Raw genomic sequence first — 16,274 nt, 5'->3', positions numbered from 1 at the left:
TATTCATATGAGGGGCTAAGGAACTGCAAACTATACAATACGGGGTAATCGATCTCTTACATTGGACATAAAAGCGAAAATTCATTTAGTGCAGAAAATGGTATTTAAACGTTTTTACATTCACATTTCATCACATTACAAAATTCAGTACAAATAATATATTCTTATAACAAAATTCAAGAGAATAAAGTTTGTAGCTTTAAATAAAAATATGACAGCAAGATTCTTCTTCAATTTCATCTTGCGGCATAAGCACATGCTGGTAAAGAAGAGAAGAAAAAGAAACTAATACAAATTTATAAAACTCAGAGAAGTTAATTGTAGCATAATTTAGACAGAGCAGGTCATGTTGGCTGTTGCCATGGGGGATGGAGTGGAAGAAATATGTGGCTACTGTATGATGAATGCCTTAGCCAGCCAACGAGGGATCCTCAGATAAAACAAAAGGAGGGACTGATTCAAGGGGGTCGCTGATATTATTTAGGATCCTAATTGGTACAGTTTTTTCACAGAAGAAGCAACACTACAAACTGTACTACGCATCTCTTTCTCTATATAACAAAACATTTACTCTACTGTCACCGTCCGACCATTGCAGCCACTTATATTTTCATCAATGATATTGTGATTGCTTCTTATTCTAATTTGGAGTTGGCCCATTTTTTGTGAATTCATGTTCAGGTTTTAGCTATTTCAGTAATTCATCCTTTCAATGCCTCGTTCATTTTCTTTTTTGTCCTTTTCACTTCAAAATTTTATATCACGTTATCTTTAATTCTTTTACTATATCTCCAGAGATGATTCTGTTTTCTTTTTTCTTTTTTTCTCTTTCTGCCATACAGAGTTTTCGAGATCTGAGTACTGTACCAATTGATTTAAGTAATTTCCTAATTAAATAATAAAGCTTACATAATCTTTTTTTAATATAAATTACTAAAATATTCCATTCTTACAGAAAAGAATAATATTCTTGAGTTTCTATATACAAAAGGTTAAGGGTGTTCATTCGATATTTAAAGATGCTATTTATCCAACAAAAAGAAAAAAAGAATTAATAATAAAAAGTAAATAAAAGAAAAGATGAATGTAGAAAATTTGAGAAAAACAAATTATAGAGAAAATATCATAGGTGAGATACTTTGATGGCAAAACTAAGGTGATGCTTATTCTGGCCAAGAAAGTCTAGCCACTAAATCCAAAATTAAGACAAGCCACATTATTATCCCATCGAACAAGAACAAAACAAAACACAGAAAGGAGTTGTATAAAGAAAAAGAAAAAAAAAAGAAAAGAAAAACAAGAGTGACCCACCATGTTTAATCCTTTCTATCTATTCATACATAAAGAAAGGTACCCGTTGGCCAATGCCTTACCTCACTGCAGTAAACCTAATTAACCTAGTATCCATACCTAGTTCAGCTGTGAGGCACCTATTCAAAGAAAAAGAAAAGAAAAAGAAAAGCAGAACCGGTTCTTGCCCTAAAGAAGGAGAAGAAGCATAACAGACAAAATCTATATTCAGTTTTGATAACAATTTTATCAGACATAACTATATAGAAAAAAGAAAAAGAAAAATATGGGAAGAGGAAGGGTAGAACTGAAGAGAATAGAGAACAAAATAAATCGACAAGTGACATTTGCTAAGAGAAGAAATGGGTTGCTCAAGAAAGCTTATGAGTTATCAGTTCTTTGTGATGCCGAAGTTGCTCTTATCATTTTCTCTAACCGTGGCAAGCTTTATGAATTCTGCAGCAGCCCTAGGTAAGTTATTATATTCTTCTCTCTCTCTATATATATATATATATACGTATTTCTTATGGCTGTTTCTCCTTTCTTCTTATTTTTCTTCTTCTGTTGTTTAATGCTCTTTTATTTAGAGTATTTTTATTTCCTTTTGATGTCTGTCGATGTTGTTATTGCTGTTTTTCTTTTACACTTATACTACTTTTTTTTTACTCTTTACATATTTTTTTATTGCTTTCCTATTTTAAGTTTTTCTTTAACTTTTTTTTTTTACTCTATTGGAATCTATTTCCTGGAGATCTGAATTCTAATAAGAAAAATTTGACTTATATATGCGATTTTCTGGGAAAAAAAGAAAGAACTAATTTATATTTGTAGGTGCAATTACTTGGCTAACTGAATTAACAGATACATGGCCTTTTGCTGTGTTAATTTAGATCAGTTTCTTTCCTTAGGTTTATTGATCTTTCACAATTATGTTAAGAACAAGCTGCTTGATTTTTCTCATGAATAAAATTTCTACAAATTGTAATCTATTTTCTTTTTTTCTTTCTTATCAACAATGTTAGCTTAGTTTGTTAACATGGGAAGAAAAAAGAAAGAAAAGCTATTCCTTCTCTAAAGCTGCAAACTTTTTATGAATTGACAATATATGAAATGTAGTCATATTTACTTTGATTCCTTATCAGTGCAATTTCTTTTATCAACCCAAATTGAAGTAAGGATTTCGATCTTATAAACTGATTTGAATTATCAATACAGAAACACCATTTTCGGTCTATGTTTGTAAAGCAATATTTAAGTGAAGTGTTTCAAGCTACTCTTCTTTTTCTTCATCATCTTTATCCTCCTTTCTTCTGTTAATTAACATGTGGCCTCCTCCTCTAAAGAATGCTTTGGGAGCTCGACTTATTTGATTCAATTGGTAGCTCTACTTGTTTGATTCAATGTAAGTGATACATTGCTAAATTGTTGCTGAAGAGTGAAGACAGTAGTTCAATGATTAGTAATTGATAGATGATTTTTAAGTCATTTTTCAGTAGCTAACTTTTGATATGTTAAATGACTATTGAAGTACATTCTTCAGTTTTTTTTTTCTTTTAATATCATTACAGATAAGTTAGATTATTTGAAAAATATTTACCTCTATCAGCTAATTTGAAAAATATTTACTTCTATCAGCTAATAGCAAAACCCAAAAAGAAAAAAGAAAAAAGGAAAATCAGCAACGAAAATTTCAGAATGATCAACAGCTATATAGGAGTCTTGAAGTGCTATTAGCTGCTAAATCCTAAATATTCTTGTAGAGCATGTTTTGATCCGAATTTGTTGGTTGCAAACTGCTCTCGATAGTTGAACCTGAACCACAATACTTATTTGTTCTATTTGTTTATTGTGTTAGGATATCAAATGCATTTTGATATAAACTAAAAAATCTTTTTCAGTAATTTTGTATGTAACCAAAGTCTTGTATTCATAATAAACCAAAGTACACTGATATACTAATTTGTAAGGAAAAATGTGCTAGCTCACTGAAATGTAAGCAGTTAAGCATGGTGAGTAGAGTATATATAGAAGGAATGAGCTCCATAGGAACAATCTTATCAATGAGGAACTACACATACTATGACAGTCTTATTTTATGGTCTTCAACATGAACTCGCAGCTTTGAGATTTGCAAGGCCAATGTTGATGTGAGAGGCTACATCTATGCACAGTAGTACTGAACAAAGTAGTATAAGTTAAAATAAAAAGAAAAAGATTATTAGTTATCCCATTATATGTTTGATGCATTTTAAAATTAGCCCAATCATTTAACAATCTAAGATAAACAAGAAGGCACTAATTTCATTAGATTAAAGTACAAGAAAAGAAAAAGTAATCTCGAGTCTCTAATCCAATGGGACACACACCCGTAGTAAATAGGTTTAAAATTTTTCTTCAAGAACTGGTTCATGCAGGAAGAAAGTTACTTATACACTGGAAAAACTCATCAATCGATAATAAGTTTTGACTTAATGGTACTGTATGAGAAAGCTTTTCTAGAATGGTGAGACGGCAAGTCGAAATCGATTAAACCGGGTAATATTGAAGTACGTTGTCTCCAAACCTCCAGACCGTGAGGCTTGGAATCTCAAACCTAATGAAGCCCAATTTACAACACATGAAAAATCAATTGAAACTCAATTAGTACAAACAAATTTCACAAAATCAAGATTGTTTCGCTCTTGATCTTCTCCTTTTTAGAAAAATATAAAAAACTCACTCCTGAGGTAAGGGATGCTGAGGAAATTAATAAGCAACCTATAGAATTTGTAAGGTCAGTTTTAACAAGTTTCCAATGATTTGAAAATGCAATAATTTGTAACTTCTTGGAATGCTCTTTAATCATGTTTATAAATCTTTCCCCTCCCTATTATGTATATGCTTTAATGCTTCGCTCTTTTGATTTTAACTAGAAGATTGAAGAACAACTTGGAAGACAACCTTTTAATTAAAATTGCATGCTTCGGTTGTTTTTTAGTCATGACATTTTATTTCTTTGATTTGTTTTGTTTACGAGACTTAATGAGATGTGGGTTACATAACAGGTAGCTATACCTTTATACTTCTTATAAAGATAAAACTCACCTAGTATAGAGATGAAAACTTGAACTCCGAATCTCCATGTTCCAAAATAAGTAGTCTTTTCGAGTATTTCTTTGAAATCTTTTAAAAACTTATAAGTTGTGAGTAATCTGCAGCTGTATTACGAGTAAATATATTAAGTGATGTTAAAGCTTAATGTAGAACATATTCAAACAGGTATGCCAAAAAGTTTGCTCTAACTCAAAAGCAATTAAAAAAGTTCGAAATATATGAGTTTATTGCTAAAATTTTTCATGCTTAAACATGGAGAGGTTTGTCTGAAAGACCTATAAGGATATCAAAATTCATAGGATATACATACAAAAACTAGTAAGACTGGCTTTAAAAACGAGGTAGTTTTTGTTTTCTTAGAGGAAAAAGAAGAAGAAGACGAAAAAAACAGGTTATTCAAATTCACAGTCTTTGTTCGAAGAAGAATTTCAGCTAGCCTGCAATGTAAGAAGCAGATGTGATGGGTTTATCCTCGAGGATTTACAGTTTTGGTGTCTATTCTATGGCTGGTTTCTGACATTGAGGTAGTTGTTCTCATTGCTTGGGACTGGGAGACGGTACATACATATTACAAGCTTTTCGTCAAAGGAAAGCATGCGTGATTGCTTTTATTTCTTCTTTTTTTTTTTTTGTAAGAAAAAAGTTTGTTATAGATTAGCATCCTCAATAAGTTGTAGTAGTGGCCGTTGCATTTTGACATTTCGTTTCGGATGCAAGACAATTCAGTATTGTCCTTTTTAACATTACTGCCGAAATGATTATTCGGCCATTTCAGAGCCAAGAAGTTAGACCACTGTGGAATGCAAGTTTATTCAGGTAACTGAAGGAGAACAATAATCTTGAATTCACTGTTTTGTTTTTTTTTTTTTCTTTTTTCTTTTTTTCTGGGTACTTTCTGACAGTATGGCTAAGACAATTGAGAAGTACCAGAGATGCAGTTATGGAGCACTGGAGGCCAACCAATCTGTGCATGATACACAGGTACCTTTTTCTCTTCTAGGTTTTTCTTTTTCTTTTCTTCCTCTAATAAAACAAAAGTTTTGTTTCGGGAGTCCTTTTGGAGCACAAGCGGTGTGCCAGTAAACGGCTTAAGTGGTAAATTGCTCCCTCAACTTGTTCTTAGTAGGCAATTTGTCCATAAATTAACTTTCCGGGTCCAATTACCTATCAACTTGTTCAGTTTAAAATGGCTTTCAGAAGATTTCTTTGAAGAACATTTAATATTCTTTTAAGTTCTAAGAACTGCATTTGAAAAGAAGAAGATAAAAAAAATAGATTGCTTTTTTTTTTTTTCCAAAAGTATATTCGATATTAATATTTTATAAGAGAATAAAAAAATAAAAGAAGCAATATATCAGATTTAAAAACTATAGATTTATTCTTTGACACCCAATAATAATTCTAAATATACCCAATATATATTGAATTAGAAATAAATGATAGGGTTTATAAATATCTATTAGCTAACAATTGTCAAAGAAATAGAAATAGATTTAGATGCATCGACAATTGGTTAGAACTTATAGTTGTTCTTCCAAAAAGAATTTGGATCAAGTTTAACTTCTATAATTTCCTCAAGCAGAACAGTTACCAGGAATACTTGAAGCTAAAATCAAGAGTGGAGGCTCTACAGCGTTCACAAAGGTATTATAATTTCACCCCTATAAATTAATACGACTTGTTATTTATTAATTCATTAACTTATAGAACATATACTTAAGAATTATTTGTATAAATTTACTAATGCCACTATATAGTTTTAGATAGTTAAAAAAAATTTAATTTCAAATCTTTGGTGAAAATAATTAATTTCTTTTTATTAATGCACCATATTGATAGATTTTACTTGGGATTTTGTAGGCATTTTCTTGGAGAAGATTTGGGAAATTTGGGCACAAAGGACCTTGAGCAGCTTGAACACCAGCTTGACTCATCTTTGAAGCACGTCAGGTTAACAAAGGTATTCAACATTATTATTTAGTAGTATGATTCTAAAAATTGCTACTACTAACATTGCCCATGATTCTTTCTCTATTTCTTTTTTCCTTTTCTCATATTTGATCTATATGTAATTGTGAGTTAAACATGCTAATGGGAAAGTGAGATTATTCCTGTTTATGAATAGGTCATGACAGTTATATTCTAATTCTGAAAAGAAGATTCAGCTGGCATCCAACTGTTAAGGCTAACAGTTATGTTATGTTGCTGTGATTTAGTTAGTTTGCCTCTTCTAATATTAATAATGTAGGAAGATCAAGGATCGAACTCTATACCTTTTGATCATAAAAACTTTGATACCGTTATGAAAGAAACATTCCATCCAAAAACTTAACCTATTAGGTGAGGCTCTAAGAATAATTTTATGTCTCTAACATGTATTATATTATAAAAAAAAAAAGTAGATACTATGAAATTTTGGAATATTTCAAAGCTAGCTAGGTTAAACCATTGATTCTTAATATTACGAGATAGATTCTCAATTATTACGTTAGGTATTAAAATGGTACATTCTAATATGTGCATAGAATCCTAATATTTAGAGTATTTGGTTCACTCATATAGTGAAAGTCTCAATAAAAAATGAAGAATTTAATGTGAAAAATGGTTGGCTATTTATTGTTTGCAGAGCAACTTTATGCTTGATCAACTTTCTCAGCTTCAAAGAAAGGTACATATTTGAGTTCCCATTTACTTCTATTTGTGAGCTACATGGCACGAAATCATCAACTGAATCTTATGCATGTGCAGGAAGAAATGTTATTGCAAACCAACAATGCTTTAAGGAAGAAGGTAATTACCCCTTACTGATATCTGCAACTTAAATGGGTTCTAAGTAGTATGGCAAGCCTTACGTACGTTGCTTGTGAATCCTGTCATGAATAAGATTTTGTATATGCACGGTCATTAGTTTGAATTTTGCACTAAGTTTATTCAATTGTTATACCCACATGCATTTTAAAATTGCTGACAATTCATATCGTAATCCGTTAAGTTTTCTATGTCTTATGGGACAGTTGGAGGAAACTAATGCAGCCCTTCAACCGCCATGGGAAGCTCGGGACGAAAGCATTCCGTACAACCGTCAGCCTGGTCAGTCATCCGAGGGTTTCGATCCCTTGCAATGCAGTAGCCATTTTCGGACTGGGTAATCACTTCTTACGTACAATGCAAGAATTCTAACTCAAAAATTACATTGGGTTCTTTTCCTACAAAAGATTTAACTTCATTTTTCTTTTTCTGTTGTGGATTTACACAATTACAGTGCAGGGGAAACAGATCCAGTGACTGTTGCAAACACAAGTGAAAATATTAATGGTTTCATCCCTGACTGGATGCTTTAATATTTGTTGTTGGAATTTAGAGAAGATAAAGAAATTAATAGAATCAATAAGTGAATAAAATTAGTAGACACTAATATATATTTGTTGATCATATTGGCTTCTCGGGGAACTGTAGGTACCCATATTTAGTAATTAAGCTGTCTGTCAAAACAGATTTCAGTGTTACTGGTGAACCATGTATGTTCCTGAATAATGATTCTCATAATTAATGTTGCTTTAACCATGTATTGTGATTGTATGTGTGCGTGCGCCATGCTGTTCAGAACTGTTCTCTTCCATTTTGGAAAAACCATTTTATCTGCATAATGTGTCAAATAAACTAAGTAACTGAATATCTAACTGACGGTGGATAATGTGTTATGTTAATCCCTACATTATTGCTGTCCTCTTGAAAAAAAAAAATTAAAATTAATTTGTTGGTCTTTCTTTTAGTAAAATTTTAATATATAATTCAATTCAATGGAGTATTAGGATTAGCAGGTTGGTTATATTTTAAATTTAAATATTAAGAAAGTAAATGTATATTTTAAATTTTATAAACCTGTCATTAGGCATTGGTTAAATCCTCTAATAATCAGACAGATTCGCCAAGCCCCAGTGGAACCACGAGGATCCTCTTGTGTAAAGAACAATGAATTGATCCTTGGCAACAAAAGCTATAAATACGACATCGTCTCTCTTATTTTGGACGCAATCAAATACTCATAACACACTTAATTTTGAGTACTTCTACTTTTCCTCTTCTTCCAACCACTCTTAGGAGAAGCATTTTCCAGAACCAATTGCTAGTACAATGGCTCAGTAAATTCCTTAAAATACTAGCCAAAAAAAGAAAAAAAAAGGAAAAAAACCCTTTAAGCCTATAAGCCCCAACCCTTCCTTAAGTAGCAGAAAGAACCAAGATTCAAGATCCAAGCTTCCTCAAATTATTATTTTTTGTTTATTTTCTATTTCGCCACTACTTAACCTAGATCTATTATTAATCTTTAATTAGAGTTTTTATTATGAACTTCTCATCATTATTAGTGTCATTAACTCATGAGAGATGACTTATTCTTTCATATTTAGGTTTCAGCATTCTGTTTTTCCTTGATTCTCCGTGAAACAGCTTAACATTATCTCAGAGTTAAATTTAATCTTTTTATTCTTCTTAATCAATGTCTGTAAAATTATAATTAAAATAATACTTCTAAAATTGAATGGTTATGCTAGAAAGCGTGCCATGACTATGATAATTGATACTGCTAATTTGAGACTATGTCATATTTGGGTATGGAGTATAATCCTAATTAGAGAAACTGAGCATCAAATAAAGAGTTACCTCATTGAATTTGAATAGACATTAAAATCTTAACCTCTCCTATAATTGTTTTCTTTGTTAAAAAAACTAGAAGTATTATTGGCGTTGGGAATAGTCTCAAAATGTGGAAAAAGGTTCATAGTTATATCGGATATGAAAGGCTCTGCTCCAACTTGTCGATATGTCAATTAGAAAGCTTTGTAGAAAAAGCAAAAATCCAACATGAAAAGCTAATGGAAAATGACCCATAAAAATGGTTAAATCATACAAGAAGCAATGCTAACCCGTACATATCGCCACTAGGCTAAAACAAAACTGGGGTGCTCGATCATGCCCTCAAACCCATGCGGGTTAACATTTCTATCTCTTCTCAATTTAGAAATGAATAACCTAGTTTATTACGAAAGGAATAAACATAGTTTATCATTTTATATGAATGCTGATATTAGTGTTATTTACAAAAATAACTCTTAAATATAGTGGGTTGAAACTAAAAAATAATAAACACCCATCGTATTCTTAATTAACAATAATAAATAAAGAAATCAAGAACAGTATTAGCATTTAATAGGCTTTGGAAAATGCCCCCAACGAGGCAATAACTGTGAGTAGAAGTGTCCCATCTTTCTGGTAAATGTCATGCGGGACTGTGACCCTCCACCCACCTCTGTATGCTTATGCTTCTCTTATTATTGCCCATTATTTGTGGTCTCAACAAAAGCTCTCATCATCCTTCTCTTCACCTCTTTTTTCTTTCTTTTCTTTTTCACTCTGACCAAAAAAGAAAAAAAAAAACATTATAACTCCTTTTGATTTCTAAATTTATAATTTTACAATTCAAACATTATTTACTCTTATAATTTATTTACTATACTAAAATCTTTTAAATTTTTTATATAAATATACAAAATATTTTTTATATTTTATTTATTACACTTTTTTTTTTTTGAAAGTCAATGTAAGTAAGAAACTGAATTGATAACAAAATAGAATCTAATTCTCAAACTTTTTATCAAAGTTATAATTTCATTGTGACAAAAGTAATAATAAGAACAATATCTATTTTATTTTAACAATTAAGAGTTAAATTATATAAATTTTTAATATTTTAATTAATATAAGTACTTTTAAGATACTTAAATTTTACTACAATTTAATTATACTAAAAATTAAAGTAAGTAAAGAACACTAATTCATTACTTTTATACACACACTAAAATTGATTTTTACATAAAAATTAGACAATAGAATTTTAGTATAATAAATAAACTATATGGAGCAATTTGTATATCACATGAAAAATTAGGAGACAAATAATATAAAATTAAACCTACTAAATAATTCATAACGGGAATTCTGATGGAAATTTTTTTTCAGTATAGAATTATAAAATAGAAGAATGAAAAAATATATTTTTTAAATATTAGAAAGTAATTAGTATAAAATATAAAAAATACATTACTTTAAAAAATGAGTAAAATTATTAAAATTTAGTATATGATTCTTTTGTTCTCATTACCCACATAACGTAGCATGCAGAATTGAAAGGCAAAAACCATCATAAACTATGGGAGTGTGTCTTGCTATTGCACATAAAACTAAGAAATGCCTTTGTGAAGTCTCATATAATACATGGTTACAAACGTACGTAGATTCAAGTGAAGGATGTGACTGAAATTCATTGATATTAAAATTTTAGTTCTCTAGGTGATTTGATCTTTTCAGATATCTGCTTTTTGATTTTAGTGTCGGTAATTCTACAATATCTTGTCATCAATCTACTGTATTGCAGAACAAAATAATTCTGTATTATATTTCGCTCATCAACCTTTAAATTCTTATAAAACATATTCAACCCTTTCATAATAAAAAAAACATACAATTTTCTAAGATATATATTTATACTTATTTATTAAAAGTAATTAATATAACTTATTTAAAATGAGAGCAATTTTTGATGTAGATCGATAACGAGTTGAAACATAAATTTTAATAAAAAAAGCATAAAATATATAGAAAAGAAAAAAAATGGGGTATTAGTTTTATTTTGTTTAGAATTTCTTATAAAATCTAAAGAAGATTTTTTTTAATAGTCGTGATAAATAATTGATAAATATTTATTAATTTTAAATAATAAAGTATATATCAACTGTTTTATATCAAAATATAAAATTAAAATACTTATATATAAGTTCCGCTCTTATTTATTATGATATATACAACTACTTCATATAAAAATTTATCATAAAGTATTAAGTTAAAACCTCAATTAGAGCACATTTATAGACTAAATCCACTTCAGGGGCAGATTGCTCCCTAATTTTGTTAGCAACGTCCAAATTATTTGAAAATCAACTGGTTCCTCTTCTTTTTCTTCTTTCTTTATTAAAATAATAAAAAGTTTGTTAAACTACAACCTCAGTTCAGAACATACTTAAAACAAAACTACAATTTCCCAACGAATTCATCACCAATGCCGATTTCTCATACTCCTATCATGAAACTTCTTTTTTTCTTTTTTCTTTCTTTTCTCTCAATGTTTGCCCTTCCTACTTTCGCCAAATCACCAACAGCCATAGTCCCATTAAAATGAAAAGAAAACAAAGCCAAATTATGATAAAAGGAAAACATTATATTTGAAACAAGAAACAACCCATATCTATAATCATCAACCATGTAAATAAAAAACAAGAATCAAACTGTGAAGCCCACAACCCTAACACTTATGACTGTAGCAGTTGCGACTCCAATATACGAAATAATAATATCTCCAGCGAGTTCTAGTGAAGAACAAGTGGTTTCAATAAACTGATCACCATTAAGACTGTTGATTTCTTTTTCTTAAAAAGAAAAAAAAGAATGGCGGAAGATTTTTTTTATAATTTTGGAGTTTCAATAGCTTTAAATTGGAAACTGACCTAATATGAGAATAATATATCAAAACAAATTGATATGTGATGGAAAATTATTCGTGATAAATTTACAAACTGTGAAGAAGAAAGGAAAGAAGATGTATGAAAAAAGTAAACCTAGATAATATTTACATCCTAAAATGTACGATTGCTTCCCCATTTTTCGCGACTGTCTTGCATATTTCAGCTAGAGTGTTGATTTTGCGGCAATTTGAACTTCGCCAACAAGCTCAGGGACCAAAAACTGACTTAAACAAAGCTCAATCTCACAAGTATACAAAGAGGATACCTAACTGAATAAGCATATCCAGTATTAAGCTCAGGCTTTTGATATTGCATATAACATTTTTCATAGCTTCCATGGAATATCATCAGAAGTGCCGCTAACCCAGCGTTGAAGGAATCGGATTCAAAGATGATTGAGATGTTTTTATTTCCTCTCCTTTCCTTATTCTGGTTCTTTTAGGATGGATCTTTCATGTTGTACCTTATTATTTGATTCTTTGGACTGAAAGACTTTTGCTTTATGTTGAATTTTATTTCAATGCAATCTTGTCAATAAAGTCTTATTATCATCTATTTTTCTCATACATGGGAAAAGTATTACTACAAATGGGAGCTTAAATTAATTCAAAGATTAATATGCAATACTTTAATAATGTGGTCTGCTTCAGCAATGATAGTCTTTTGTTTATAATATTCAAATTTAGTACTAAAATCTTGGTCTTTAGTATTTGATATGTATGCTACTAGACTGAAGAAGCTAAAGAAGTTCCATTTCCAGCCATATCAAGAATCAAAAAGCACACAGACATAAAAATATTTTAAAGATTAAACAGAATAGCTAAAATTGAAGGTGAGGGATGGGCAGTTAATTGTTTTATGTATGCAGATGATATTTGGAGGCAAATATAATGAATCATGTCAGATGTATTTTTAACAAAGAACATAGCACACGTGCATGATTAGAACACATTTATGAAAAGATGAGGGGAGAATTGTTAGGTTCTTATCTTCTGTAGCATTAGCATATCTTCCCCCACCATGAGATTGGATCCTATCTGTTTCCTTTTATTTGTCATAGGGTCACCAACTGTATGGAATTTTATGCAGCTTGGAAATGCTTCGAATGGGAAGCAAAAAAAAAAAAAAAAAACAGTTCAAAGTCCAACAAGAGGACATAATTTTATTTTTTATATATATAAAAAAAGAAGCTTATCTGTCATATTGTCACTAATAATATGGAGTTAGTGTAGTTTAATTCCAATGGTAAGTCAAAAGCAAAAAAAATAAAATAAAATGCAAAATAAATCGTATTACCCCAGGCAAACATTTCTTTCTCTCAAAGTGGAATCTGTCATCTGCCGATGAAAAGTAGTTAGGTAATGTGCGATAGACACTAATTGTTGAAAGTTTTGATTTAAAAAACCTGGAATTTCTAAATTCAGATATTTGCTTGGAAAAATATTATACATATTTCAAAGGACGTGGGAGAAAAACAAAAAGAAAGTATAATATATTTTGGATGGACAAGAAGGAAAAACTACAAGGGGGCAAAAAGAATTTTAGGAAGTTAGGAGGAGTCCATATGGCAGTCCCTCGTCTGCAACTTTAACAAACAACTCCAACCTTTTGATAAATAATAAACCAGATTGGTATTTTTAACTTTAAGGATCCTCGTCCCTTGGCACACAATAAAGCATATTGGTTCAGAAGTGACAGAATAATCGACTCTGATCTCATGTAAGAGAATACTAAACGTTATATAGCTTTTTATTTTTTAAATAATAGCCATACGTTATTTGCTGCTAATCGATGATTGACCAATTCATAGATTATTGTCATAATCTGTTCTTGATTGGCTTATAATCGCACAGTTTTGTCCATTACAAAAAAGATTTTTTTTTTTTTAAAAGTAATATTAAATCTAATATGACTCAACTCTTAAATGAATATAGGATGTTGTATGATTATATGTCAATTTAGTCAAAAGACTTCTCTCAATTTGAGTATTATTGTAGATAGTCACGATGAGGTTGAGTTGTAGATGGTGCCGGTAAAATTGGATCAAATTATGATATGCTCTTGAGATATCATATGATTTCTTAGTCCATTACTTTGGGTTTGATATAATGATAATAAATTTAGGATCACATTAAATATTTCTAATAATAACTATAAATAAAGAAGAAAGTTCTTTAAGTAACATGAGTTTAGTGAAGTGGGTCGTAATTGATTATCAAAGCAGGAGAAACCCATTAGTGATCTTAGTATATTTAGGGCAAGTTGTAGTAACTCGCTTCTTTTTTTTTTTTTTCCCTTCACTCCTTGTTTTGATTTTTTTATGATTCGTTTAAAATTTCTTAAGTAATGGATATTATATATTGAGTAATACATCATCTTGTAATTTCATCGAGTCCATGCACTACATACAAACATATTCTAAGAGGGTGTTTGGTTAAAAGATTTGATATAACTATAGTTATTTCTCTTAATCAGTTATATTAAAGCGTTTTTTTAAATACTTAATAAACAGCTATATTAAAATATTTGGTAAAAACTTAACAAATAGTAGCAGATAGTTGATTTAGTTCTAATCAATTGTTGATCATATCAGCTCTATTTTAGAGCTTTTAATTATCAACTGATAATTGATTTGATTTTTTATTTACTTGGACACAATTATTTTTATTAAAACTTATTAATAATAACTTACTTTAAGTTTATCTCATATAATTAAATTTTTTTATTTTATAATAAATAATTATTAACTTAAAATTATTCTTAATAGTTTAATAATTATAATATATAATTATAGTATTTGAAATTGGTTTATTAGTAGAGTCTAAATTTAAATTTTTATTTTAAAATAATTTTTATAAATATTTTTAGTAGTAAATACAATTAAGCTAAAAAAAATTAACTTTAATGTTTTTAAATATTATAAGTTATTTTTTACTAATTTGTATTATTAAATATAATATAATAAAATAAAATATATATTTAATGTATAATTATACCCTCAATGATCATTTAACATACTAATAATAACTGCTAATAAAATTTTACCACTTAATTTAATGTATGAGCATCAGTTATGAGTCATCGGTCACTAAATCCTAAATTTGCTTATTTTTATGAAATTTACAAGTTTCTACTTGTATATTTGTAGTAAATGTTAAACTCAACACTTATCAGAGCGCGAAAAACTACTGATCGGTCCAAATTATATATAGATTTTTAAGGGTTGTTTAGAATTTTAATGATATATTTATATATATAAAATGGTAAAAATATGTGTTTTTATCTAATTTAAGTTTAATTGTCTATTTTCAGGTAATATTAGCCAAAAGAGGAAAATATGGAGCTAAATACTCGAAAGAAGCTTAATTGGACATGTTCATATGAAGGCCCAAGATTAAGATGCATGGACTGCTAATTACAAGGTCCAAGCGACATTTTAGTCATTTTGTATAATTATTAGGATTTAAATTAAGGGTTATTTATAAGATAGTATTTGATGGAGATAAAGATACTTAAAGTCTTATCTATTAGATAGACTTTTATTAGGTATACATCTCTATGCAGATTTATTGAGAGGGGGACTCTTCTCTATATATATCTCTGTAAAAATCTAATTCTGAAGGAGGAGAGTTCTCTCCTATCTGCTCTCTGCATCTGTCTACCATTATTTTCTCTACATTTATTTCATAAACACTTTAATTTAGTTCTCATTACTCTTTTTAATATCTAACAAGCTTTTCAAGAAGTGGAGAGTGATGACCAATCATATTCCTACTTGAAGAAATTTTGGATCTAGAGGGAGCTTTGATTTTCAGTCTTGTTTTATGTCTTTCTATTTAATAACATGATCATTGGATTAAATATGTCAAACTAGTTTTCATTAGCTTTTTTACTTTTATATGAATTTTGTTATTTATTTATTTAATGAATGATTTCTTTACCTTGATATATTTATTAGTTTCATATATTATTATTGGTTGACCATCATATCAATTTAGTAGTAATATTTGTTATGAAATTTTTTAGGTTAAAAGTATTAGAAACATCATCTTTACTGTAATCTATGTTGGTATAAAAAACCTAAGTTGTATCATTAGGTTGAGTGACTTAGGGAAAAGTCACATCACCATCTCATTCATTAAATGTAGGCTTAAAGTAAAACAAGGAGATTACTAAGTAAATGGCTAGACTAAATACTGTTTTTAACATATAGTTTTAAATTATAGGCATTTGCATTTGCATTGCATATTTTTTTATTGTTTAGTTACTTTATTTTATGAATATTACCCTCTCAATATACTGATTTAGAGTGTT

At 29.2% G+C, this 16,274-nt stretch overlaps 1 protein-coding gene across 1 annotated transcript; it reads left to right on the top strand.

The window, feature by feature from the left end:
• The first annotated feature begins 476 nt into the window (after positions 1–476).
• Positions 477–7,951, top strand: LOC8264606 (MADS-box protein EJ2). The gene is made up of 8 exons (XM_015727919.2): positions 477–1,761; positions 5,286–5,364; positions 5,966–6,027; positions 6,244–6,343; positions 7,010–7,051; positions 7,132–7,173; positions 7,398–7,528; positions 7,646–7,951. Exons 1-8 carry the CDS (start codon positions 1,577–1,579, stop codon positions 7,722–7,724), a joined length of 720 nt encoding a protein of 239 aa, XP_015583405.1. The 5' UTR covers positions 477–1,576; the 3' UTR covers positions 7,725–7,951.
• Positions 7,952–16,274: the final 8,323 nt, after the last annotated feature.

Source organism: Ricinus communis, chromosome 1 (genome assembly GCF_019578655.1).
Source record: "Ricinus communis isolate WT05 ecotype wild-type chromosome 1, ASM1957865v1, whole genome shotgun sequence".
Lineage (NCBI taxonomy): Eukaryota > Viridiplantae > Streptophyta > Magnoliopsida > Malpighiales > Euphorbiaceae > Ricinus > Ricinus communis.
The sequence above is the reverse complement of the archived record's forward strand: the minus strand, read 5'-3'. Positions and strand labels throughout refer to the sequence as shown.

Coding starts and splice junctions, on each gene's coding strand:
- LOC8264606 (XM_015727919.2), top strand. CDS start 1,577: ATGGGAAGAGGAAGGGTAGAACTGAAGAGAATAGAGAACAAAATAAAT. Junction 1,762..5,285: donor GAATTCTGCAGCAGCCCTAG/GTAAGTTATTAT, acceptor ACTTTCTGACAG/TATGGCTAAGACAATTGAGA. Junction 6,028..6,243: donor GCTCTACAGCGTTCACAAAG/GTATTATAATTT, acceptor GGGATTTTGTAG/GCATTTTCTTGGAGAAGATT.